The following is a 25161-nucleotide window of genomic DNA, read 5'->3' as shown; positions in this document are numbered from 1 at the left end:
ACAGTGTTTGCTGAGCAAGTGTAATGACATCTTTCCTGAAAGCAAACTTTGATTCTGGTATCCTAAAAAGGGAGAGGGACTGGAAACGATTAGACTGGATTGTTAGTTGTGGCTGGAGAAATAAGTGTTACTGGAAAACAAAAAGTTCTGTGGCCAAAGTGCAAAAAAAGTGTGCAAGCCATGTTTGTGATAACCATACAGGCATGCAGTTTCAGAAAGGCTTCAGCTGTGTTTGTTCTTCATGGTGGGTGGGACCATATTCTGCTGGGGAGATGGACTAAAACTTAACTGATGCTTTATTCTCTATTTCAGTGACTATATAATGGCTACGGGACCCACAGAGGTCACACAGTCACCTGAAACTGGAGACACAGTCGAAGAGTGCACAGGTAAGCAGTTTTTCTCTGAATGTAAAGCTCATAGTGGAGTATGTAGTGACTTGTTCTGCAGTGTTGTTTTTTTGGGGCTCCTTTTGTAGTGTAAAGAAAATTCCGTGTGTCTTTGTCAGCTGTCAGTATTACGGAAAAAATGTTTTAATGTGCAATACTGGAGCAACATAGCCTGTTGGAGGGGTGTTAGAGCTTGAAGGGCTGATTTTTGTGCCTGTGTTGATAGATCCTGCAGGGGTGGGAGGTGAGCCTGTTAACAAGCCTCTGTATGTGAGAGCTGTGTCGGTACCCCCAGCAGCCTCTTTATTTCTCTGCTTCTGGCCACAGGCAGCCATTTGTTACTTATTCTTTAATCTGCTGGCATGGTCTGATGCAAACAGTGTGAGGGGATGGAATAATAGGCAAGAAAGGAAAATAGCTTACTTATGCTAGAGACTTGTCTACATTAAAGGATATCCCCTTTGCCAGTTTGAATATGAGCAATAGCATGATGTCTGAAGCATCTCTGGAGAAGTGGCTGTCACACTATCTGATTTTTCTCTCTTTTCTTTGGCTAATGTTTTGCAGTCATCTTAAATGTTTGTGTTTCAAAGGTCATCTTGCTTTATCCTTTAGAAATAGATTTGCCACTATCAAAATATTGTTGGAAGAGATAAGCAAATGGCAAAGAGACTGTTAGTTGAACTCTGCTTGGCAGATGGATAGAGGTAAAGAAAGTGTAGTGATAGATGCTCAGCAGTGTCTGGTTTCTTAGCTTTATAATCTAGTTTGTCCCACAGTCTAGTGCTATCCTGGCAAATTGGTAAACTTGTGTGAAGCCCATGCATGAAAATTTTGTACTCGGGTTCACTAGAAGATTCAGAAAAGAGATCAAATTCTGACCCAGGTGATAGGAAAAGCAGGAGATGGCTCATGATGTAAAGTGTCGGCTCTAAATCCACCAGGAATATTTCTGAACCTGAATGAACATAATTTTAAATAGTTAAAGGCTGCTGCGCTGTTGCAGAGGTGTTCAGGAGACACTTGGCTGGACCTGGATGAAGCCATTTTAGAATCTTCTGTTTACTTCCAATGTAATGGAGGATTGCCTCACCTCTCCCTCTTCGTAACTGGCTCATGATGTAAAGGCTCTAGGAGGCTAAAATCCCCATCCTTCACAGTCCAGTCAATTAGACTGATTTCTTAAGGTTTGCCTTATTGTCTGTAGTACAAGGCTTCCAGTGCATGCTGCTCCTTCTTGATGGCAGGAACCAGATCGCTGTCCAAAAATTGTTAGCACCCAGTGTTAGTGGTACTGAATTCCATTATTTTATTGCTTGTCTGCCAATATCTGGTATTTTTTATGAAGCTAGAATCATGACATTGTCTGAGAATCTTGTCTATGGGTTGGGATTTTTTTTCAGATATTTTTAATGTTGAAATTGTCTAGTCCTTGGATTTGAGGGAAAAAAAGATAGAAAATATGTCCTGGCTGCATCTTAGGAAGTCAGAGACCATAGAAGATCCCCAAATGAATGGTTTAGTTTAAATATGATCATTGACCACCCAAATTAGATGTTCCCTATGCTTTTTACAGTTTCAATTTTTGCACTGGAGGAAGTATCCTTTTCTTTTGTATCATGTTATAGGGAAGAACCACTCAAAGAGCAGAAAGTCATGAGTTAATTATCTCTGTGCACAAGAGACACAATGAAATAGGCAGTATACACGCAGTAAAAAATACAGAATACACAAACTTTACAGAGAAAGGAAAATGCTTATTCCTGCTCCTTTTCTGTTACAATTGGCTAAAACATAGCATAAGTAACTAATTTTTGGGAAGGCTTTTCCTTTTTAGGGCAGTAGCCTAGAAATTTAGTATTTTATTTTTAATGCCATAAAACTGAAGACTAGCAACTGTAAGATTTCAAAAATCACCAGTAGATGAAGGGGAGATAGGCATAGTTGTTTGAGCTTGGATTTTTGTAATGCAATGAATTTTTTTCCATTTTAAGTGTTAATGTCCCCTTGTATTTTATTAGTTCAAGTATCATTGAGCATTCTACCAATATAGTGTTATGTTGGGCTGCTTCAAGTGCACTGAGATGTAGGCACCTTTAGCTTAAAGGTGGCCTCCTTTTAGGGGTAATAAATTAGAGTCTCGAGAAGGCATTGAAGTAACTGCTGTGTCTGCATCAGATACTCTCTGTTGCACAATGATACAAGTGTTGTCCCATGCCAGCTGAGGTTGGCTTGTTGGTGTTTGGACATCCTTTTTGTAGCCTCCATTCTAAAGCTAGCACCACTTCTGATCTAGACAAGTATTTGGAATAGTACCTTGGCAATGTTTGCTTTTGTGGCAAGACTTACGTCTGTTTCTCTTAAACATCCTCAGGATCACTTCTTTTTTGTTACTGTGTTGTGGGTTTTTTGGTGTGGTTTTGTTTTTTGTTTTTTTTTTTTCACACTCTCCTGGTTTTCTGGAAATACCAGCATCTAATTAAGCTTGTCAGTAATGCTTGCACTAGAATCTAGCTTGCTTTTTGTCTGTACAGCTGACAGTTCACCAGTGTACATGACCAATGTACATGTCCTTTTTTCTGATTTAGATAGTTTTTGAGTTGAAGAGCTCTTTGCCTGTCTCAAAGTTTGCCATTTCATTCTTTGTGTCATTGACTGTGTTAGCAGACATTGCAGAATTGATAATTTTGGGGAACTGCTTTCATTAAACTTGTTAAACTTTTGTTTTGCCTATCTAGGATAAAGCAGATCAGCTTTGACAAGTTTCCTGGAAGAATACCATACACATTGTCTAATTGCTGATATGAAAGACAGGAATGGTCAGGAAGTGTTTCTAAAGACTCTGAAGCGCACTCAACATGCTTGTTTTACTTGAGAGGCTCTGTGTGCTTGCTGTGTGACCTGTCGTCTCTTGCCAGTTCTTGCTGTGGGTGCAGCATGAAACTCACTGAGCCCTGTGGGAGTCTTAAATCCCAAACCCTTGGGATTAGCTCTGTTGTCTGGGCCACAGCAATACAACCTGTGTGTTTTCTGTGACTGTCTCATTCACTTATTGCCTGATAAGCAGTAGTGGAAGATAAAAAGGCCTTCCACTGATAAACCCTCCCTAGGAGCAGCCACATCCCATTGTTATTGACATGAGTGGGACTCCAGTGATAGTTCACTGTACATGGTTTGAAAGATACTTTGGTCTCAGAAACAGCCCAGGTCACTTGAAAAGCAGCTCTTTGGTGGCTCTGCACAGGGGTAGCCATGTCACCAGGCTGTGCCGGACACTGTGGCAGTGTCCTTGTGTGTCCTGATGTGTGGTGCTGGCACTGGGCTGGAGAGCAGGGAGGAGACAGGGGGAGTAGGTCTCAGTATCATTGTTTATTTCTCAATGTGGCCACTGTCTGATGCAGCTGTGTGGTGGCACAGTTTCAGCCCAGATAAGGCCCACTGGTAGAGATCCGTACACGTACAGGGCACACGTTGAGACAGAGCATCACCGACTAAATCATTGCTAGGAGAAGACAATAATTGTGTTGAAATAATGCCTTGCTTATGAAGGAATCCTCCAGCTGTGGGCATGTATTATGCCAACTGCTGTAAAGTATTAATTGAACAATGAAGTTGGCTCAGATATGCAATGATGTTATTGCTCTGCGTATGTATTTAAGTCAATCACAGGGGTCTTAGTACAATAGTTCGGCCCAAACCACTCAAAGTGGCCCCTCAGTGTAAGGATCAGGGACAAAATGCTGTATTTGTGTGCTGAAAGAAAATATGCATAAGAATGTTAAAGTATCTTAGATTATTTAAAACAAAAGATCAGTGATGTTTCATGGTGGGGTTTTTTTTTTCTTTTTGTATTTTCATTTGGACTGTGGAAAATCTGAAACCAAATTAACAGTTTTCCAATTGTGTTCTTAGGGCTGCTATGTTTGGGGCTTTCGTGTCCTGCAAGACAATGTCTTAATTAAAGTTTGCTCCTTTGTCCCTGGAGGGATTGATTTTATTTTGGGACAGTTGTTTAATGTGGAAACAAGTATTTTGGTTTTAGAGTTTATAAATTCTTTTTCCAGTTTCAATCTTTTTGCCAATGTTGCATGTGCTTCAGGTGTTGTCTCCTTAGAGCACTGAGTAAAGAGTAAGCAGAACTAAACCAAACTAAGTAAAAACGTTAATAGCTAAAGACATTGACAGCAATTTTTATTGAAAATATACAAAGTATGATCACTGTTCAGTTGTAGATAGATACATTTTGTATATAAGGTTTATTTTTGCATAGACTGGAACCTAGGTAGGCACCACTATTGTCAGCTTAGTGCCAGTGTTGCTTTATAGGAACCAAATGTAAGAATTGAAGCTTCACCTTTCACTGGACTCCAGCACTGAATTATTTACAAAGGAAGTGACTAAAACTGAATGGACTGCTCTAGCTTTGAGGCTTCCTCAAGGATTTAAGAGATAACATTACCCAAGCTAAGCAATACCCCCAGCTTTCATAAATTTTCTTTTTTTTCATGTTGCAGGAAAGAAAAAATCCAAATTTCAGACTTTCAAGAACTTCTTTGCCAAGAAGAAAAGGAAAGAGCCTCCGCCTCCCAGGGGAGAGAGTAATTTAAAACCCTGCCAGTCCAGCAGTGATGTCAGCGTTGCTGTGCTCGACACTACTGCACTTCATTCACCAAAGGAGGCTAGGTAAGCTGGCAGGGAAGGAAAATAAATAAAAGTGGATCTCTCACAGCAGTAGGATGAAAGCATGAGTTGGCCCCTTAGGAGCAACCTCTGTCCAAATTTGTGCAAAACAAGCCCTAATGCTGATGAAGGAATTCCAGGAATTTCCTCTTTCTTGAAGTGCTTGAAGAGTCAGCCTGGAAAGGAGGGGGAGAGCAGCTGGGGGCAGGGGTGATCCAGCTTAGTCTAAAACTGCAGACAGCCCACATTGCTTTGATTGGCTTTAGTGTTTGAAATCTGTCTAGGAAGGTCTGATCAGCAGCAACTTTACAAGAGGATGATGACTGAGTACTGCTAGTACAGAGAAAACTTGTGAAGCTGTGTGGTTTTTTTTCAGCATCAGTGATGCCCTCTCTCATGGCTGCAGTAAAGAGAAAAGTATTTCTGGTATATTATCAATGTGTGATTGCTTCTTTAACTTTCTTACGTAGCCCTTTAGGCATAGATAGCAACTGAAGGCCCCTGGTTTTGTGTCAGCTGCCCCTGGAGGGCTGTGCATGTAAGTGAGGTTTGCACGTCCATAATAGCATTTCTCAGCTCTCTGAATGGTGTAAGTCCAAAACTATGTCCTTTTCTCAGTGTAATACAAGCTATCAGTGTAATACAAGCTATCAGCTTGCACTGCAAACAGGGCTTCACTGATAATCTTCAAATCATCAAACTACAACACCTCCATTGCAAATCTCTAACTGACTCTGGCCTGAATCAACCCTCTGAGCATGGTCACATCTCTTTCCAGGGGTGTCATGGAATGGTATCAGGTAACCTGTAATTTGGCTGTTCTCCAGCTCCCCACCCTCCTCATCCTCCCCTGTTAGCCACTCAGCCAGGCCTCTCTCTGGATTGCTCTAGGCCTTGGGTTGTGGAGCTGTGGACTAACAAAGCGCTCTGACAAGACACTGGCCATATCCAATGGTTTGCAGTGTTTTGCTGGAGGAGACATTGGCTGGAGGTGCCACTAGCAGAGGTCATGAATAGGTGACTAGAGTGGGACATGCTGAAATCAACACTGCTGCCAGATGCTTTCTATCATCAAACAAGGCATTTGGTGGAGCTGGACACTGCGTTTCTTTGGTGGAAAACTTGTAGATGTTACTTTCTCATGGGTGCTTGTTCCTCCTTGCCCCACCTTTCCACACTTGCTCTGTGTGTCATGGAAGTAATTTGGGAATGAAGCAACAATCTAACAATCTATAATCTAGCATAACAGCAACAGAATAAGTCACCACACAACCAGTCTCCTGGGGCAAGGGAAATTAGAGTCAGCCCAGTCCAAAAAGTTTAGGAACATCTGAGCTTGCCCCATCAGCCCCTAGGAGGGATCTGGCTTAAAACCAGCTGTCTGCTCCAGAGGGACCATGGGTGAGAAGTCTTGCCCTTAACCAAGTAATTCAAGTCCAACTGCTGTTTACCTCAGTGCTATCCTCCAGTGATTATGAACTGTTTTGCAAGATCAGCGATCAGGAAGTAAGTAAAACCCTTCTGTTTTTTACCCTTAGAGATAGGATTAGAGGGACTATCCAAAAAGCTTAGGGATATGTTTGTGCTACTTGAAAACCCTATGATGTAGCGACTCTGCATGAACACACTTTATAAGTACCTAAAGAGACTGAACTACATAATCCTTTAGAAAACTTGATCCTGAAAGCCACTGGAAATACAGCTTGTGAAGGGTTTATAGCAGGACCCTGAGCTTTGCAATTTCTGGCATGCAGAATATAAAACCCAATTCTAGAACGATGCTGCTGTTTGCTTGTTCTTTAGGCAGAAACACTTGTTTTCTTTTTTCTTCTTTTTTTCTTCTTCTTTTTTTAAAATGTGTGGTAGGCTGACCCTGCTGGACACCAGGTGCCCACCAAAGCTGCTCTGTCACTCCCATCCTCAGCTGGACATGGGAGAGAAAAGTTAATTAGAAGCTTTGTGGATCAAGATAAGGACAGGGAGAGATCACTCACCAGTTGCCATCACTGTTCGTACCCCTGCTTCAAACACTAACAAAAAGTGTGGGGTTGCAGCAACAAGAAATGGAAGATGGCACAAGCCATGATGGGTTTAGGAGCTTTGTGGCTGCCTGTAGAATCCCATCATTTCCTCCATTTTGGTGGGCAGCTTGAATGTTGATAAACATGAATGAATTGAGCATTTGTGTAGGGAAATCAGTGTGGACATACAATGGCTGAAACATCTGGGCTTTAATTAGTGCATCTTTAGCTTCAGCATAAATATAAATATAAATATACTGCCTGGAATGACAGGAATATAGACTTGCACATAAGAGACTGACCTGTACTCAAGCTGCAGTTAATTCTATATTTAATCCTATGCCTTTTTGGTGACTGCCAGAAGAAAATACAGTAATTCTCTTGAAAACACATATGATACATATGCAGAGAGAGAAAGAAAGAGGGAGACCTTGTACTGGCAGTTTCAAGAACAAGGAAACCTCAGCTCTTATGGGTAAAGAATTCCCCAGTTAGAAAGGCAAATACATCCTAATGCACATGCATTCTTTTCAATAAATAAAATATGCCGACTAATAGTGAATATACATTACAGTAAATAAAAGCTGCATGACTGTTTTTCTTAATGCAGTAAAATTATGTCTTGCCCATATGGACTACCTCTCATGCTGGAAAGGACTATAAAATTAAACACAAAAGGATGGGATGACTTCATTAATGATGAAATAAGGCAAATGCCTTGCTTGTGTGTAGAACTGTTGTCCTGTAGACTAACACAGACATTAACCATGACATATAATGGGGGGAAGCACAAACTCTGACCTGTGCTGTGAGAGAAACAGCTCTGATTGCCTTCAACACAAGATAAACTTAGAGAAAATTTATTTTGACCTACTGTGAGACTGTGTATAACTGTAGACTGACTGACTACACCTTTGGGACAACAGAAGGGTTAGTCCAGCAGCTAGAGGAGGTGTGTCTGGAGATGTAAAGAAGGGAGATGGAGAAGGAAAAAGAGTCATTTGTTTGGGGTTTTTTACACGGTGTATTTACTTAATTTTCATAGTCTTTCAGCGCTTTTTCCTAAATAAAGAGAGAATCTATGGTTAGGCAAATAGCAGAGACCTCTTCTATTTGATTTCCTTGCAGAAGAGCTTTGACATACTGAGTTTTTCTTGTCAGAGTTGTGTTCCTAATCATTCTCTGTTCCCCAGAGTCAAACTTTCAGAGGCAAAACATTGCCTGCACAGCATCTGAGCCAAGGAATCCTTGTAATTTGTATTTGTTAATAGTCTGATGGCCAACAATCAGATAATATTCTATGATGTTTTGCAGTCCAAGGCTAGGATGAAATCCTGGTGGAGGCTATCCTTGTTGTCTTTTGGACAAAGTAATGTACAAATAGTGCCTGCCTATGCTGGTGGAACTTGGCTAATAAATTATTTGGATCCTTCCTTGTTGTGCCACTCAAGTGCAAAATTTGCCCTGCAAAACTTAATAGCCCAAGCCCAATCAATCTCAGTTAATTGCAACTCAGTTAGCAGCTGTTGTGGGAACTCATTGCTTCACTGGGCTGAATACCCAATGAGCACAGAAACAGAGCAAGAATGTCTTACCTAGGTACTTTAACCTGGCCATGGATAGGTCTGTAACTGTAGCCATGGACACTTGTCCCATCTACATTTTTTAATACACTTGGGATCTGATCATATTTAGGATACAGGAGAATACAACTGGTTTTATTGCTGGACATGAGACGATTTGAATCAAGTTTGTTAATATAGCAAAATTAAATGTTCTGCCTATGCAAGAAGGGAAAAACGATCCACCATCTTTGGCAGCTATGACACACACCAGGCTGCAAAAGTTGTATCCTGAATGTCTCATGATAGGCAGACTGCCACCAAAGGAGGACAAGGGACTCCTCTTGTCTCTTTCGGCACTGTAGACCTTTCTCAGGGTGGTTTGCATCCACCTAACTCCTAATATCATACCTAATCACCCTGGACTCCCTCTCTAGTCCATAGACTGACCTGTGTGTTCAATGCAGATGCTGAGTGTGTCTGCAAAGGGACATCTGCATTTGATCAGCATCCTAAAATGTGTTTCTCCTCCCTTCTGAGTATAAAAGAAGCTAACAGTGACTATCTTAAACATGCACAGATCTGAAGTTAAGCGTGATGCATCCCACCCTGGCCTCTTTGTCGTCCTTCTGCCGTGGTGGTGTGGGTAATGTATCCAGTGCACTGAGCACTTGTCCTTCCTTCCTTTCCAGGCCCAAGGGTAGCATGGGAAACAAAGCCTTGTCCCATGACAGCGTCTTCATTTTTGAGTCTTCACCAGGAAATGTGGCAGGTGACGTCTTGTCTAAGGAAAACATACCTGGAAGAGTGAAAACTTTGCAGGTGAGAGCATCATCCCCTCATCAATAGTGCTACTTTGTGTCAGCTGTCTCCCAGGAAACTCTGTTGCTTGATTCCTTTGCTGTGTGCCTTAGGATTTTGCTGACTGAAGAGTCCAAAGCCAAATTTGCTACTTTTGGATCTATTCTGCCTCTTGGAAGCTGAATTTTTGAGCAGTCCTGGTGCTTTCAGCTTTGCCCAGGTCTCATAGTGTGTGATGGGGATCCAGTTAATGAACTCTTGGAAACTTTCCTTATTAAGCGTGTCCTCTTCCAATGGGAATTATATTCTTTACTTTGTAACTACTGCTTTTGGGTTAAGGCCATTTATTATATGGTAGCGTGTCCCTTACACTGTTATTCTTTAAATATTATTTGTGTTACTCTTTTTGGCAGTTCTGGCTCAGACATTTTCACTATACATGGTAGTCCAAGTGGCTGTGTAAATGTGTGGGATGATGGATATGTCAGGGTGCTCTGACAGCTTTATTTATGTGATTATTATTCTGATCTCTGCCAGCAAAAGATACTGTATTCTGCTGAGTCATTTCCTTCTTCCAAGGCAATACTGAACCCTTCTTGACAGCCCCCTTATGAACTGTTGGTTATATTAATTGCATTTCACTAACTGCCCAGCTTGGAACACTCAGATAAAAGTTTAAGGTTTTTCCAGAGACTGAATACAAATGGTTGATAAAGGAGCCAAAGGTCACTGAAATTCTTCCTCTGCTCAGTGTGAGACTCATGTTGCAAAACACAATCGAGTTACATGTTAAGTAACAAAAGATGCACAGAGGGACTTGTTCCTCTCTAAGACTGCAAAATAGGCTAAGCTGTTTTTTGTATAACAAGAGGAGTAGCAGAAGAAATCATGTTTGTATATTACAGAACATTGTTGGGGAGGAAAAAGCTCTTTTCATGCTATTTGCAGTCCACTGTGCCCTCTCCTCATCCATCATCCTGCATAGTAATGTAATACTGCCAGCACTATTTTTGTAGCTATAGCAGACAGGCTTTTTCTGTGAGCTTGTCAGAATAAAAGCCAAGCACTCATAAAAGCAGTTACTTTCTTAGCAATGTAAATTAACTTCTACCAATAGAAGACAGAATGCAAATTCAGTTACCCTCACAGCACTTTGCTGTCTGCGTGTAATAAATTTAATAAATCTAAGACAGGAATTTCTGAAAAGAGACCGAAGCAAAATTGACTTTCTGTCTTTTACTTCCCGTTAGGTGCACACTTACGTTGTATGCCTTGTCTTGCTCATATATCACGGTATTGCAATATATTGCCCATAAATTGCAAAAGAAAGCTGTTTGAACTGGGGGACCAGTGTTCTGGACATTGTGCTACCCTGTGTGGCAGTTAGATCTATAGGAATTATATTGCAAATGAATCTCGCTGAATAAGAATTGCAGCTATTTAGATATATTTTACAGAGGTGTAAATGAATGCATAGATTGCAGGAAAACACAAAACTAGGTTTAGAATTACCCAGTATGGTTTAATAAGCAAAGAAACAGAAAAAATAAGTCTGTATGTTTATCTTGGGAATATTCTGTTGAGATGTTTTCAGTTGAAGGACAAAATTTGTGTTCAGACCTTGTTTCTATTCCAGCTTTGCCACAGCTGACAGACTTAAGCCAAGAATTTTAGTAATGGTGTTTCCTGAGATCTGAACATTTTTAGTTTGAGGGAACATCTGGCTGCTTGTGAGTTTGCAGACTTTATTTTTCTAGGATCAGGGACTGCCAGAGCATTCTTTTGTGCAATCCTGGAAAAGAATCCCCATACTCCTTTACAAACAAAGTTGTTCTTGGCTGCTGTTACCATTCTTGCTGTAGACACGACCAGGATGTGATGGTGGGGAAAATTAATATGCAATTCGTTAGGGTGGACCAGAAATGAAATTAAATTGGTATTGTATAAAAATAGGGTATTGTATAAAAATGGGACAGGGTTGTAACAAGCTCTCAGATTTGGAAGGGCTTTGTGAGGGAAAGGTGACTACTTAAACCTGGGATTGGGAATGCTGACTGGCAATACTTCGTGTGACTAAATACTTAAATTTGTGTGACTGAAGAATTAAATCTAGAATTTTGAAAGTTTTTAATTTAAATGGAGTTAAACTGTAGTAAACTTTCTGGAATGGTGAAATTCCTGTATTCCTTTGGTAACTTACTGAATAAAACTGATTTTGATTTTAATTTTATACCAACACCAGTTTTAATGATGGGTCCTTGATGAATGTCGCTAGATAAAATTTTATTAATGGCTCTTTTCTATAAATGGTCTGTTACTTCAATTTTTTCTGTTTAACTAAAAGATTCTGCATATCTAATAGGAGCATCTGGGTTACAATGTGCAGAACATCCCCTTTTAAATTGTACAATTGAAAGTCTATTGTCTAAATTTCAACCACAGCTTCAGCTGCAGCAGAACATCAGACTTGGATCACCTCCTCTTGTTATAACTGGGAAAAAACTGGAAGATGCAGGTGCTGTTTCTGAAGATGATGGTTTACCTAGAAGCCCTCCTGAAATGTCAACCCTTCATGAAGTTCTGACAGTTTCACCAAATGAGGTATAATTGTCATGTCACCTTAGTGACCATCCATACAGAAAAGATAAAATCTGCCTGGAGAAAGGGAAGACCTTTTTGCTTGCTTGTGATAAAATGTGATGATACAGATCAGTTAGAGCCAGAAGAAATTACCTAGGTGGATTGTGGACTTGTCACTCTGAGGTATACCTAGAAAGTGACCCTACAAATACCCTTTCTGGGTACAATTTTCCATGCTTTTATGCAGACCAGGACTGTGACCTCTATCATTGGCAAATGCATGATTTTAGACTTCAGTGAACTTGTGAGAATTTGTAAATCTGATGATTTTAACACAATAACTCAAAAAAACTTTATAAAATATATTGCCTCCTGTGGTCAACCTTTCTGGCGTATCTCAATGCAGAAGAAATCTCCCCTACTTTATGTTTGATGCCAATGAAGAAATTAAACCTACTGTGTAAGGCAGGGACCCAGTGACCCTTCCTTTATTTTTCCTCTTGTGTTTTCTCATAATTAGCACTGGATATCCAGCTCGAGATAGTTCAGTGTGATACTTCCCTTGACTTAACCTCTTCCTCATTTTATCCCACAGTCCTCCAACCCTGTTCAGCGTCATAGCTCTTTGAGTTTAGGTGGGACAGACAGTGAAGATGAACAGGTAAATAGCTCCTTTTCGTGCTAATAAACTTCCCTGAGACGTCATGTGTAGACTCTATATGAAGCCAGTACAGTAATTTTATTTTTTAAAATTTATTCTGCGTATGGTGTATCTTAGGAAACAATTCTTTAAGATTCCAGAGCGTGGCTAATGATACTTAAAATGTACCTCTCAGGGTTTTGAATAAGAAATAATAAGACAGGCAGAAATCTACTGGTAAGTGGTTTTTGTGAACAGCACAGAGGCAGCTCTGTGACACAGTGTGAATCTATAAAGTTACACAAAAAATTGGACCAAGCAAAGCACTTCAGTTCTGCTTCCATGTCAATTCTGCTTCCATGTCCCAGGGCCTCAATACCAAATAATTACACCTTCCCATCAGCTGTGGCTTGTGAGCAGTGCCCTGTATCTCTTTTCTCATGGGAAATGATTGCAGGACCAACCTTTCCTAATGCCAGGTATTCCACAGGAAAGGGTGTGTTTTAATTTGCAGTTTTCTTTGGATGATAAATGACCATGAGAAGCAGCAGGTTCTGCTCTCAGAATAACACAGATCATGACCAGATTGGAAAAATTTGCAGAGGTCATATTTTTTGATGTACCGTGACCGTTTTTGTGGATCAGATGTGAAGATATTTTCATGATCTTTAAAACTTCATCAGCATACATGTTGGAAGTGCTGTGTTATATCCTAAGCTTAAACAAAACTAAGTTGTGAATGCCACGCACAGTGCAATGGCTGTGTGTCACCCAGCTTTATGAATGAAGCTTGTTTGGCACGTCTGTGACATTTTACAAATGTTCCAGAAAGTTTTGTCTGCATTTCAAAACAGTAGCAAAACCACTCAAACTTCATGTTTAGGGACTTTCCTACAAACATTTCTGTAAACCCTTTATTTTGATAGCACAATCTAAGGTTACTGCTGTTCAGTTCCTGCAAGGCTGAGATCCACATCACTGTCTGGAAGATGGTTCTGGTATACTGAGAAGCCTTTGATTTTCCTGAAAGTGGATATTGTAAGAGAAAAGTGGCTATGGCAGCTTTCTTAGAGATAATGAGGAGCAAGCATCTGTGCTGCTTCTGTGTCTTTTTAATAGTGAATTTCTGCACTGGGTCACACTACTGGGATGAAAAAGCAGCTATACAAATGGCAGCAGTGTCTCCTGCTGGTGTGTGCATATTCTGCAAACGGGTTTGTGGATAAGAACTGGAGTGGGGACAAGCTGAGGCTCTTACTGCAGCAGAGACAGGTATTTCTCCTTCTGTGTTGTGTACAGTTGAACACACAGAATCGAGGATTCTCTATGCAGAGATGACTTCAGGTATGCATTTTAAAATGAGGATTTATGTCCAAAAATACAGCCGTTTCAAGCTTCTGAAATGGAATGAGCTAACAAAGGAACTGTTCCAGAGATATAGGGAAGTAAAGCAAAATATGTATAGAATTGTATTTGTGTTTTACAGCTACCTTCTGGAGCTTCCTCCAGGCCCATCAGTCCTTTATCCTCTGCCACTCTGGGGACCCCCATTTCACAGGGCAGCAACTTCCTTCCTGTTGATTTTACCATCCCTGCTAGCCCCCTTGGCTGCCTGGACGCCTCAGCAGCCAGACACAGGATTGCCATCAACCCTCGGAAACAGAAAGGCTTTACCAACAAGCATCAGCTACCCCTCCAGGTAGGAGTTTTCTAGAAAAGAATCGCTGAGCAGAAGGAAATGAGTGTGAGTTTTTAATTATTATTTTAAATATTTTAATTTCTTTTTTTCTCTCCTATCCACTTTTCTTTACTTCTTCTATTGGAAGAAGGGAAAACACCTCTTTTGCACCAACCACCAACCAACCAAAAAAGACTCTGAAAACTTCAATATCATGGAAACTGAAGAAAAGTGCAATTTTTTGTTTTCATTATTTAGCCCAAAATTGTGGGTTATGCTTCATTTGTAAAGACACTCCTGGTGTTTGAAAAGCTAAATGTCAGTTTTAAAGAGGCCTAAGTCTGTTTTTACAAGTCTAGCTCTTAACTGGAATAGTACATAGCCACAGTGTTGGTAAATTACAGGGTGGAGGTTTTGTGTTTATGATTTGAATATTTGTAAAAATGCATGTGTATAAAGTACAATTTTTGTGCATGATTCTTTAATTAAAACATCTTCACTTCTTTAGGTGGAACAGCTGGAAAATGAAGCATGTCTTCCTGCAACTCCAGAAAGGAAGAGAAATTCAACAGAATTACTTGAGAGTGACAAACACAAAAGTGACTGGGAAGGTAATGAAGCCATAGGTTTTGCTATTTTGGGTTCTTGAACTCTTCTGCATAACACTGACAGGACCTGTTTGAATTGTAAGTCCTTTCAAACTAGGCATCTTTTGGTTCTATAACATAAAACCAATCCTGGCTGCTAAACTGTTGTGATGAAAAGTCAAGTATTCTCAATAAAGTAATGCTGAAGTGGTGAACTTTGAGGGCAGCATTAAGAAAAACATGAGGTGAAAGCACCATGTTCAGAAGTACCTGTCCTACACAGCTGGCTGGACCTCAGTGAATGTGAAGCTGAGTTCCTAAACACTCAGAAAAACCTTAACCTTGGCATTATATGTTGTGTGTGTCGGGTGACTTTGATTGGCTTGTGTTCACTGGATCTTCCTTTGCTACTTACCAAGAGAGAATTTTCCAGGTCGTTTTAGACGGCTTTTCTAGGCATACACATGAAGAAATGTCTAGGGAAATCTGGCTAGTAGTCTTACAACTAAGGGTATGTGCAGGAAACAGCTGAACAGCAACTAATGTGGTACACCTGAAACAGACAGTAACTTTCAGTCATTCCCTGGATTAAGTATGTTCAAACTAAAACTTTTTTAGTTTCTCACCTGGACAGCCCATTTCTAAATAGGCTCTGAACAGGCTTATTTATCAGTCAGCAGTGCCCAGACATGGGGCATTCATGTTAAAGGACTGCACTACCTGGAATGACTTAGTCATACAGATGGTGTTTGAATTGTAACCTTTAAGTACGCACTCTTCTCCTCTGTTTAATACAGGATTATCAGCCCAGATGGGACATTGTGCAAAGGGAGGTGGTTTTAAGAAGATACCAGGTATAGAAACTCCCACTGATGCTGCCCATGACTCTTATGATTCCACACTTGTGGCAGAAGACCCCTGTGCTTTGCTGCAAGAGAATGGGTGCCTTCCTGATGTGGACCATCGCTACAAAGCAGCCACACTCCTTCTGAGGCCTGAGCCTTCTCCAGTGAACCTGGAAGAACACCACAGAGCAAAAGTGTCATACTCTGCAGCTGGGTCTGCTAATGAATTGAAAGTACTTCAGCAAAGTACCAGTGCTGAAGTACCTGCACTTCCAGAATTGCAACAACTTGAAGGAGAAGCTGTTGTGTCTCCAGACATACCAGCAGTTGACTTGTTTAGCAGTGGTGTGGAAACAGTGGGCAGGGATATATTGCCAGATGTTGCACAGACTTCCTCAGTAAATTCTGTGGATCCAAATATTAAAGCCCAGGAAAAGGGGGATCCACTGTTTACTGGCAAAGAGGAACTCTGCTTTGGTACTACTGAGAATCATTCCAACCATGCTGTCTCAGATACTGCACTGAGAACTCCACAGGTTGCAGTAGCTGACTCAGAGTCTTGTTCTGACATCAAGACAGTGGCTGTTTTGAGGCCTGAAAAGAGTTCAGTAGCAAAAAATGACAAAGGAACTTGTGAAATTATGGAATTTCAGTTATTCAAGGACAATGTAGAAAAAAAAATAGACACTGCTGCATCTGTCTCAAAAGCAGTTTGTGTGGTACCTTGCAGTAAATTGGAAGTATGTTTTAAAGCAGAAACTGTTCCTGTTTCAAAGGTTAACCAAGGCAGTCAACATGCCAACACATCATACCTTTCTGAAAAACTTTCCGTTGGGTGTCTTGCCTCTTCAAGTCTGTCTGGCTTGAAGAGTAATATATCTTCTGATGCTGACAGTAAGGAGTACCAGATAGGCAGTACAGCTTCTCACAGAAGAACAGCAGAAGGCAGTCAATCATCAGATGAAAATGTAAAAAGTCCACTGAAGACTGCTTCTGCTAAACCAGTCAGATTTACCATTGCGCCAGCATGGCAAAGATCTCTCTCAGGGGGTTCAAATTCGAAGGAAGATTCCTATTCCAAAAGTTCTCCAACATCCCCCATAAGACCAGAGTTCTTTGAAGGAATGACAAAAGAGCACACACGTTTTGATGCAGTTTTGCAGGAATCAGCAAAAACCAGCTCAGATAGATTTGATCGAGATTGTAAGGACAGAGATCTGCATTTGAATTCTTTTATGGAGTGGGCTGACCATGAAACACAGAACTTGGAGAGCCCATTTGGGGTCAGACTAAGAAGAACATCATCTTTACTAAAATACCAGAATGAAAGTTGTGTAGAGCCTCCAAAGCTGATTCCCTCAGCTTTTCCAATTGCTTCTTTTGCTTCAGTCAAGGAAGATCAGAAATTGATGGACAATGGGAAGCCATCTCCAAGCCTTCCTGTCAGCACAAAATCAGTTGTTAAAAAACCAGATCTCCAAGAGGACAAAAATCCTCCTAAGGCAAGATCAGAAGAAGTGGCAAAGAAGCAAAATGGTCATAAACCTTCAGGTATTTATGCTGTATTTGTATCCAAACATTGTAGAAAACAGTGGTCATGTAAAGAGCCTTGGCAGAGCGGCACCAAAAAAAAAAAAAAAATCCTCTTGACTGAGGACCAAGTTCAGCCTTGAGTTCATCAGCATTATAATTTAATTGGCTTGATGATTTGGCCAGTCAAGAGAATTCTTGGTTTATCTTAATGAAGGGTGTGTTTCAGTAAGAATAACAACAGAATAATAGCTTAAGGGCCTCTTAATTTCTGCCATGAGGTATTTGTGCATATAGTTGGAGTTTTAACACAGCTTTTTAAAACTTGCTGCAGTTTTATAGTTAAAAATTCAGACTGCAGCTGCTCAAACCTTAACTAGGAGTTGAATTAGGTGTGATTATTTTTTTTTAACAATGACTTAATTTAAAATATTTAAAAAGTGACAAGGCAGCCTGTATTTTACTGCCTACATGAAAAAATCGTGATTATTGTACTCATTTAATCTGCAGTGGAAGGATGTTGTTTCAAAGGCAAAATCCGGTTCACAATGATCTCAGTGGGACTTCTGCCATTGACTTAGGCAGAAGCAGAGCTGGGTCAAAAAACTCTAGAATAAACAGAAAAAACCAGTTACTGCCAAGGACAAAATCATCAGGAAAGGTAATTTTATCTCCACCATGTTCAAAGGGTATTACAGATGCTGAAGGATTTAAAACGTGGAGCACTAGCTTTAGGCTGACTTGACCTAAATCCCTTCTTTACTTCAAACATGCTTCTTTTGTAGAAAAAGTCTCTCCTTATTTGGAAACTACTTCTTCTGAACCAGCCTGGGTCTCCATGGCAAAGCTAAAACAAAAGGGTTTCCAGGACCATCCTCTTGCCAAAGAACATAAAGATGAAGACAGAGCTTTGACCAAAGTGGAACAAGAGGAGGTAGACTACCAAGTAATATTGCATGGGTGTGAATCCTGCCCCAGGATTCACAGGTCACCTGGGTACTTTGCAAACTGTTCAAGATTGTCCTCAAGGGAGGTGTGTTGTGAGCACAAAGAGAGCTTTGCAGGCCTGGCCTCTAAAACACTGAGACAGACAACTGATGCAAGTGTGCGAATGCCAGTGACTACACTGTCACAGGGATTAGTTTCAGAGCTGGATCATCCTATATGTTCCTTTGCACTGCTCAAACCTGAACTTTCTCAGAGCTTTCTTATTGCCCAGAGCATATTTATGTAGCCCAAGAGCTGCTTTGGGTTGCATTAGGTTCCTCACTGCCTTCTCCCTCCCTCCCACAGGATGTTCCCAGCCATCCTTGCCTGGCTTTTGCTGCATTTCCACAGCCAGGTTTGAGAGGTTGCCAGGGGGAGCTTTATGAGTGCCCATGGCTGGTAGTTAGTTGCATTCTTTTCTTCTCTCCTCATGCTGTAGCAAGAGTTCTGCATTAGTGAGAACACACTGAAGAAGAATATGCCTTCCAGCTCTCAGGACAAGAAAACACAAATGAAGACCGGTGTGTCTGCAGCAGCAGGTATTCTTTTTCTTTACATAGTGGATACAGTTTGCACCAGTAAGTGGTGTGGGTGGCAGGTGATGGGGAAGAAAAACACCATTTTTATAATCAGCACACTTTATGTAAGGCCTATTCAGACTACAGTGTGTGTATGAGGCAACATAATGGCTTGTTCACTCAGCTGAGAAAGCAAGTGAGGAACTCTTATCTCCACTGCCAGTTCATGAAATGGCATATAAACAGTTTGGTGATCTATTACTGGCCAAGGTCAAAACTAAAGAATAGCAGTTGAAGTTGGAGTGTGTCCAGAAGAGAGCAGCAAAAAAGGTCAGGTCTTCTAAATCTCCAGTCAGCCAGGAAATACTGATAGGAGTGGGGTTGTTTAGTCTAGAAAAGACAACTAAATTTTCTGCAGAGGACAAGACTAGTCTTTATGGTCGGCATGAACTTAAAATGCACCAGGGGATGATTAGCTTAGATGTTAGGAAATACTTTCTAACAATAAGAGCAGTGAGGTGCAGAAGAGCATGGCTTGCATATGGAGAGTGTGCAGTTTCCATGGCCACATGTGTTGAATAGATAAACACATATCAAGAATAATTTAGGTAGAGTCAGTTTCACCCTCAGGTGAACACACAGGCTGGATGGCCCCTCTTCTGAACACTTAGCTGTGTTTCTCTATATTAAAGATGCAGGGGAAGAGTGTGACTCAGACTTAGTGACTCACATTATCTCTCCCAAGGCTTCTGCTGGGCTGCATCTTATCCCTCCCTGCTTACTCAGTGTGGTGCCAAACCTCAGAGACACGCTCCAGCTAGATACAGATAAGCCAGTCCTTCAGCTGTAAAAGCATATTGTGCTGGCTGAAAGCTATTGATGGCAGATACTGCCTAAGTAGGTAAGAAATGCGCCACTGTGCCAGAGCTGTGGCTTTTCCATTGCAGATTCCTGTAGCTGATACAGTAAGAGATGCTGTCTAGAGAGAACCCATGCACCTGGCCCCTTTCCCTGTGCAGTCCAGCAATGCCCAGAGTTGTTGTACAAGAGGTATTTGGGAGTACCACTGTGCTGTTCCCTGTAGTAGTTATTGCTAGAGCTGTTAACCATTTCTGAATTTACAGGTTCTACAAAATTAGCTTTCTCCCTTACTATAGTAGGTGGCTGGCTCAGTATGTTTGCACCAACGCAGAGGCTCTGATGTCAGTTGCAGCTAACTTTGTGTATCTGTGTGTGATTAAAATACCGTAACTTTTAAAAAGGATTCTGTTGCGTGTCTCATGGTTTTAGGTGCAAAGTGAGAGATGAAACATAAACAGGCCAAGATTTTTGCTCAGATGAGGTCTTCCTTTGAAAGGCTGATTTCTATATGTTGCATCATCCTAACCTTGGAAGCTCGGCAGCCTTTGGTCAAAATTCAGAACTTCACAAACCACTCTGCTACTCACTGACTAGAACTTGCAGTCTTTGTGGTGCTTGCAGCAGAATTACAAGTTTTTGTATATTACCTCTTCCCCATAACTGGGGAAGTTTCCTGACATCCAATGACTGTTTCTTCGCCTCCAGAGGTAGCATTTATAGGCATACTCTGGTGTCCCACGACTTGAGCATCACAAAAAGCTCTGACTAGTGCTGGTGTTTAAGGAAAACACTGCTCTTCTGCTGCTCAGAAAGCCAGGCCCTATTGTTTAGGAAATGTTCAGCACTGTCTACACATGAGTAGGAAATTTGGAATCCCAAATGTAAACTCACCTCTTCCTTGATTTGGTTCCCAGTAGCCCAGTCAAGACTTTGTCTCGTTGAAAGTGCTGGTGGTGGAAGGGATGTAGAGTTAATACCCAGAGGAGATATTTATTTGGATTGTTGTGCTTATTACGAAGAAGGTTCTCTCCTAAAATGTGGAAATTAATTTTCAAAATCAAAATTTCAGTAATACTTGAATTCCTACCTCATCTTAGATACTTCTGAAAATTTCCTGTGTATATAGAGCTGCAGCCTGTTTAATGGACAGTATACTTCCTCCAGTATTCCTAAGGACAGTTTGCCTCCTGCAAGAATTACCAACCAGCCAGAACTTCTAAAAGACCAGAGACCTCCTGAGTGAAAGTAGGGAACTACTTTAGCTCTGCTCAGGAGAGTGAATGATGGAGCTGATGGATATTTTCCATTGATTTCAGTGCAAGCAAGATCAAGCTTCTTGTACTTAACATGGCTTAGCCACTAATTTTGAAAAATTTCAAACAAGATGAATGGAGTAGTACTTTTCTAAGTAGGAACTCAAAGCCATAAAAGAAGCATTATCTGTATTCCTACATCCTTTGTGAGTATGACAGGCGTCTGTTAGGCTGCATCAAGAGGAACACCTAGTACCATCAGAATCCCACCATCACAGCTTACAAGTGAAAGTACATAAAGCACTGGTTTGATTCCTACCTAATATTTAATAATATTGCTGGAGCAATATTTGTGTTGGCAGTGAAAACTAAAAAAAACCTTTAAGTATTCTCAGTATTGGAAAACATAAACTTTACTCCACAGCAAGCCTGGGGTGATCCTTATCCTGCAGCTATTTTGTTTCTGTTTTCCTGCATACTCAGGGATCTTATTCCTAGATTTTCCTGCACTCGCAGAGCAGAATTAGCCTGTGGAACTCCTTGCTGTGCCCTTTAATAGAAATCAAGTGTTTGAAAAATTAAGAAATATAGTAACCAAGAATATGAATTAGAGAAATAACTGGGACTATAGTCTTCACATGCTTGAAGAATTTTGAAAAATGTCCTTCATTTATATGGGCTTAGACACTTGCTGTTTGGACTGAGGAAAAGATTTTTTAATGGACACATTACTCACTGTTTAGTATCTATTTTCCTGTTGCAATAGCTGTTCCTCACCATTGCTGTAGCTGGACCAGAGAGTGCCAGCAATAGCCAGTTAACAATTCCTTTGACTTATTGGTGAGTCACAAGCATTTTGGGGTGTAAAACAGTTTCTTTAGAGAGAAGAAAATATTATTGGCAGAAATTGAGTTTTTAGCTCTGTAGCCTTCTGATGAGTGATGTGTATCTTCTCGTTGCCAGGTAAAGCTGGACCTATTTCTCAGGAAGCATCTGTGGTTCCTGCTGTTGAAAAGGAAGCAAGGCACTCCTCTAACCTGCCAATGACACCCTGCAGTCCTGCTGAACCGCCCTGGCTGTCCCTGGCCAAGAAAAAAGCCAAAGCATGGAGTGAAATGCCCCAGATTGTGCAATAGCAAATGACGTGAGCATCCTTCTTTGCATTGCCAATAGCTGTGTTAACTCCATTTAATCCCTTCTTTACTGTGACCGTTTTTTTCTTTTATGAGAAATAAGAGCCTTAAAAGTTTTGGTCAGACTGTTGTATGTAAATACACAATGAAGAAATGCCATTGTGGGCTTAATTTGATGTATTAGGAAGCTGAGCATTTCCTACTACCAAACACTAGGAAGATTTGATTAATTTTTATATGCTTACACATCTGATGGTGATATTATAAGAAGACATGCTTCAGGCTTTTGAAACGTTTCTCTAGAAAAATGTGTTTTTAAGTTTCTTTTAAAAAGACCATGCAGTATTTTGTACAGTTTGGCTTTCAGCTAAGAAATTAATGTATGTTATAAAATAGATACAATGCTGGGCACTGACGCATCATGAGTCATGGACATTGATGTCATCACACTTCTTTCTCTTGTCCTCTGTGATGGGCAGCCTGACTTTGGTCCAGATTGTTAATGGATCTGTTTCGTGACAGCTGTAAGATCTAAACACATCGTGAGTTGGAGTGATTCTGGCTTTTGTGTGGTTTGAAGTCACAGTACAGTTGGTCTTGTGCTTTGCTCACAGATACCCACTGGAATGGCCCAGAGCTACACACCCATTCTCTCCCATGCACTGGAAAACCACCATACTGTAGCATATAATCTGCTTTTTGTTATACCATTAGAAATCTGGGATAATTTAAACATTCTACTAAAAAAATCCCTCCTTTCTTTAATTATGGCAAATAGTGATTTTTTTGGTGAGATTCCTCAGCCAATTGTCTCTCTTAAAGAGTGTGTTGGGGGGAGAACTTGCTCCTTAGAAAGTGGCATCTTGTTTTCAAGAAATGCCACTCTCCATGTTCATAAGGATGTATATTTAGTCAATTGTATCTAATATTAGTCATGAAAGGGGCATCTGCTTTTCTTCTTGTCTCATCAGTCTTTGACCATTGACTCAACATCAGTCTGAGAATGTGCAGCTGAGGCAGGATTATTCTCTCAGGACCTGGCCTTGCAGTCACTTAAACTAACAAAAGTTTTGCTATTGACTTTGAAGGATGCAGACACTTGAAAAATAAGCTTTGTGAAGAGATATTGGTGGCTTAAGTGACAGTGGCACTTACTGGTCCTTCCACTTCTTGCAGCGTTGCATGTTTATGTAGTTTTTGTTTACAATCAGTGCAAAATTTGAAGGCTGACTTGGCTGATGGACTGTTTTTAGCTGGAAAGTTGGTCGGAATTTTTAAAGGAAAATATTATCTATTGATAAGATTAACTGCAAACCAAAAAAAATTTGGTTGCAGATCAGCTCAAGCAAGACTTTAATCTTCCAGTCTTGGCCTGAATTTAATCTGTAGCTTTTGCAATTTGAAAACAGGAGCTAGACTGTGATTTTTAATTTTTTATTACATGGGTGAAAACTTACTTGCCCAGGGAGGCTCAGAATCTATAGATACTATTTATCCTAGACTAAGACCAGAAAGAGTAGGAGATTAACATTGGCTTGGTAATTGATGCCTATTTTGTAGCTTGTTTTCCTCTGCTTTAGGACACATATCTTTCCTTACAAAGAACTGAAACATTTGTATTTCTCTGGACCTTCTGAGTGTAATGTAAATGAATATACTCCGCTTTGATTCCTGAAATTTTGTACAGCTGTCATCCCACCACAAGCTTACTGACCCTGTGTAAAATACAGGTCTTTCTATATTTAGCAAACTCTCTTCTCATTCTGTTAATGTGGATAGTGATTCTTCACCCAAAGTACTGCAAAGGATACTATAATCTCTCTTTCCCTGTGTTTCCTTTTGATCTTAATATTCTTCCTGTCTTTTATGTTTGGTATGTATATATGTTTTTGTAATCCTTGTCTTGAAGGAACCCCTTTTGTATTCCATTTCCATATTTGGTTTACTATTAAAAGCTGTTGCCAGTGATGATGATATAATTTCTGGGAAAAGAAGAGGGATGGATGGCCCTCATTCATTAAGGAAGAAATAAAAAGAGGTCTTTGGTCAATATTGACTCTGTACATGGACAAACTGCATAGATTTGAGGTGATTTTGTGTGACTTAAGACTGATTGGCACAGCTGGTCAGACTAAGGAACTTTTCTAAATCTAAGTTTAAAACATCGTGAGAGAGCTAATGGCTCTCCTGTTATTCTGGAGTTATTGCTCCTTCAGTGCAGGGTTGGTTTGAAGGCAGCCACTTGTGGTCATAGGAAGCCTTGAAAATACTTGTTTGCATGTGTTCAAAGAAGCTGCTTGAGGACATTTTTGCGGTGCTTTAACAAAGAAGGAAAACACAAGAGAATCCTGTGATGTATATTTGAAATCCACTTACATTCTGGATTTCTGCAATTATGTCTTCAAGTCTCTCTGTGCAATTAAGAACAAAAAGCATGTAGAGAAAACATCAAAACTGAGTCTCATGTAATCACAGGAGGTTAGAAGATGGGATTATAAGATAAATGTTGAAATATCAATGGTTTATTGATGCATTTACAGAAGTTGGTAACTATTAGCATGGTTTTGATTTCTTGTTGTCCTAGTGTAGTTTTTAGATGTTCAGTGAGTAAATAAGCTAATTTTGGGTGATTTTTTCTAGACACAGTCACTGTCTTTGAAAATAAGCTGTGTTGAAGTGCAGAGTTCGTTGCAGGATTTCACTGTGAGGTTTTATGGCTCAGAATCTGTAGTGGAGGATGTAGGAAGCGGTCTCTGCAATTCGCTGTGCCTGGGACCTGGCTCTGTGTGACAGCAGAGGGAGCTGGTGCCATGCCTGAGCAGCGCAGGAGGAAGATTTCAGTGTGTTTGTATGAGCACTGTTACAATGGGAGGAAAGCACTAAACTCTCGCCTTCTCATGTAGAAGTTTGGAGAGAGGGGGCCCCCCTAATGTATTATGTTATGTCTTTTTAAGGGCTGTTGTCTAGAATAAAAGATGTAATTAGTTTTGAAGTATTACAGTAGAAATTCTCAGCTCAGAAAAGCTGCAGTTCCTGAGTATGTGCCACCTGCTCTCCTAAGTGCTTTTCAGGTCAATACAGGAAAGGTATTAGCCT

The 25161-nt window shown here is 40.5% G+C and overlaps 1 protein-coding gene across 9 annotated transcripts in view; it reads left to right on the top strand.

The window, feature by feature from the left end:
- Positions 1-24115, top strand: part of KIAA1210 (KIAA1210 ortholog) — a 54331-nt gene extending 30216 nt beyond the window's left edge. For 6 of the 9 annotated variants that reach the window (XM_032123586.1, XM_032123584.1, XM_032123581.1 and 3 more), the window contains exons 2-12: positions 313-389; positions 4904-5072; positions 9345-9474; positions 11896-12054; positions 12629-12694; positions 14160-14372; positions 14860-14962; positions 15736-17334; positions 18099-18247; positions 18740-18839; positions 21896-24115. In XM_032123586.1, the coding sequence (XP_031979477.1) occupies positions 323-389; positions 4904-5072; positions 9345-9474; positions 11896-12054; positions 12629-12694; positions 14160-14372; positions 14860-14962; positions 15736-17334; positions 18099-18247; positions 18740-18839; positions 21896-22068 (2928 nt within the window). In that variant the 5' untranslated portion in view covers positions 313-322 and the 3' untranslated portion in view covers positions 22069-24115. The other 3 variants (XM_032123588.1, XM_032123587.1, XM_032123585.1) reach the window with 3 other exon arrangements.
- The last annotated feature ends 1046 nt before the right edge of the window (positions 24116-25161 follow it).

Source organism: Corvus moneduloides, chromosome 14 (genome assembly GCF_009650955.1).
Source record: "Corvus moneduloides isolate bCorMon1 chromosome 14, bCorMon1.pri, whole genome shotgun sequence".
NCBI lineage: Eukaryota > Metazoa > Chordata > Aves > Passeriformes > Corvidae > Corvus > Corvus moneduloides.
This window is presented reverse-complemented; position numbering and strand designations above follow the sequence as displayed.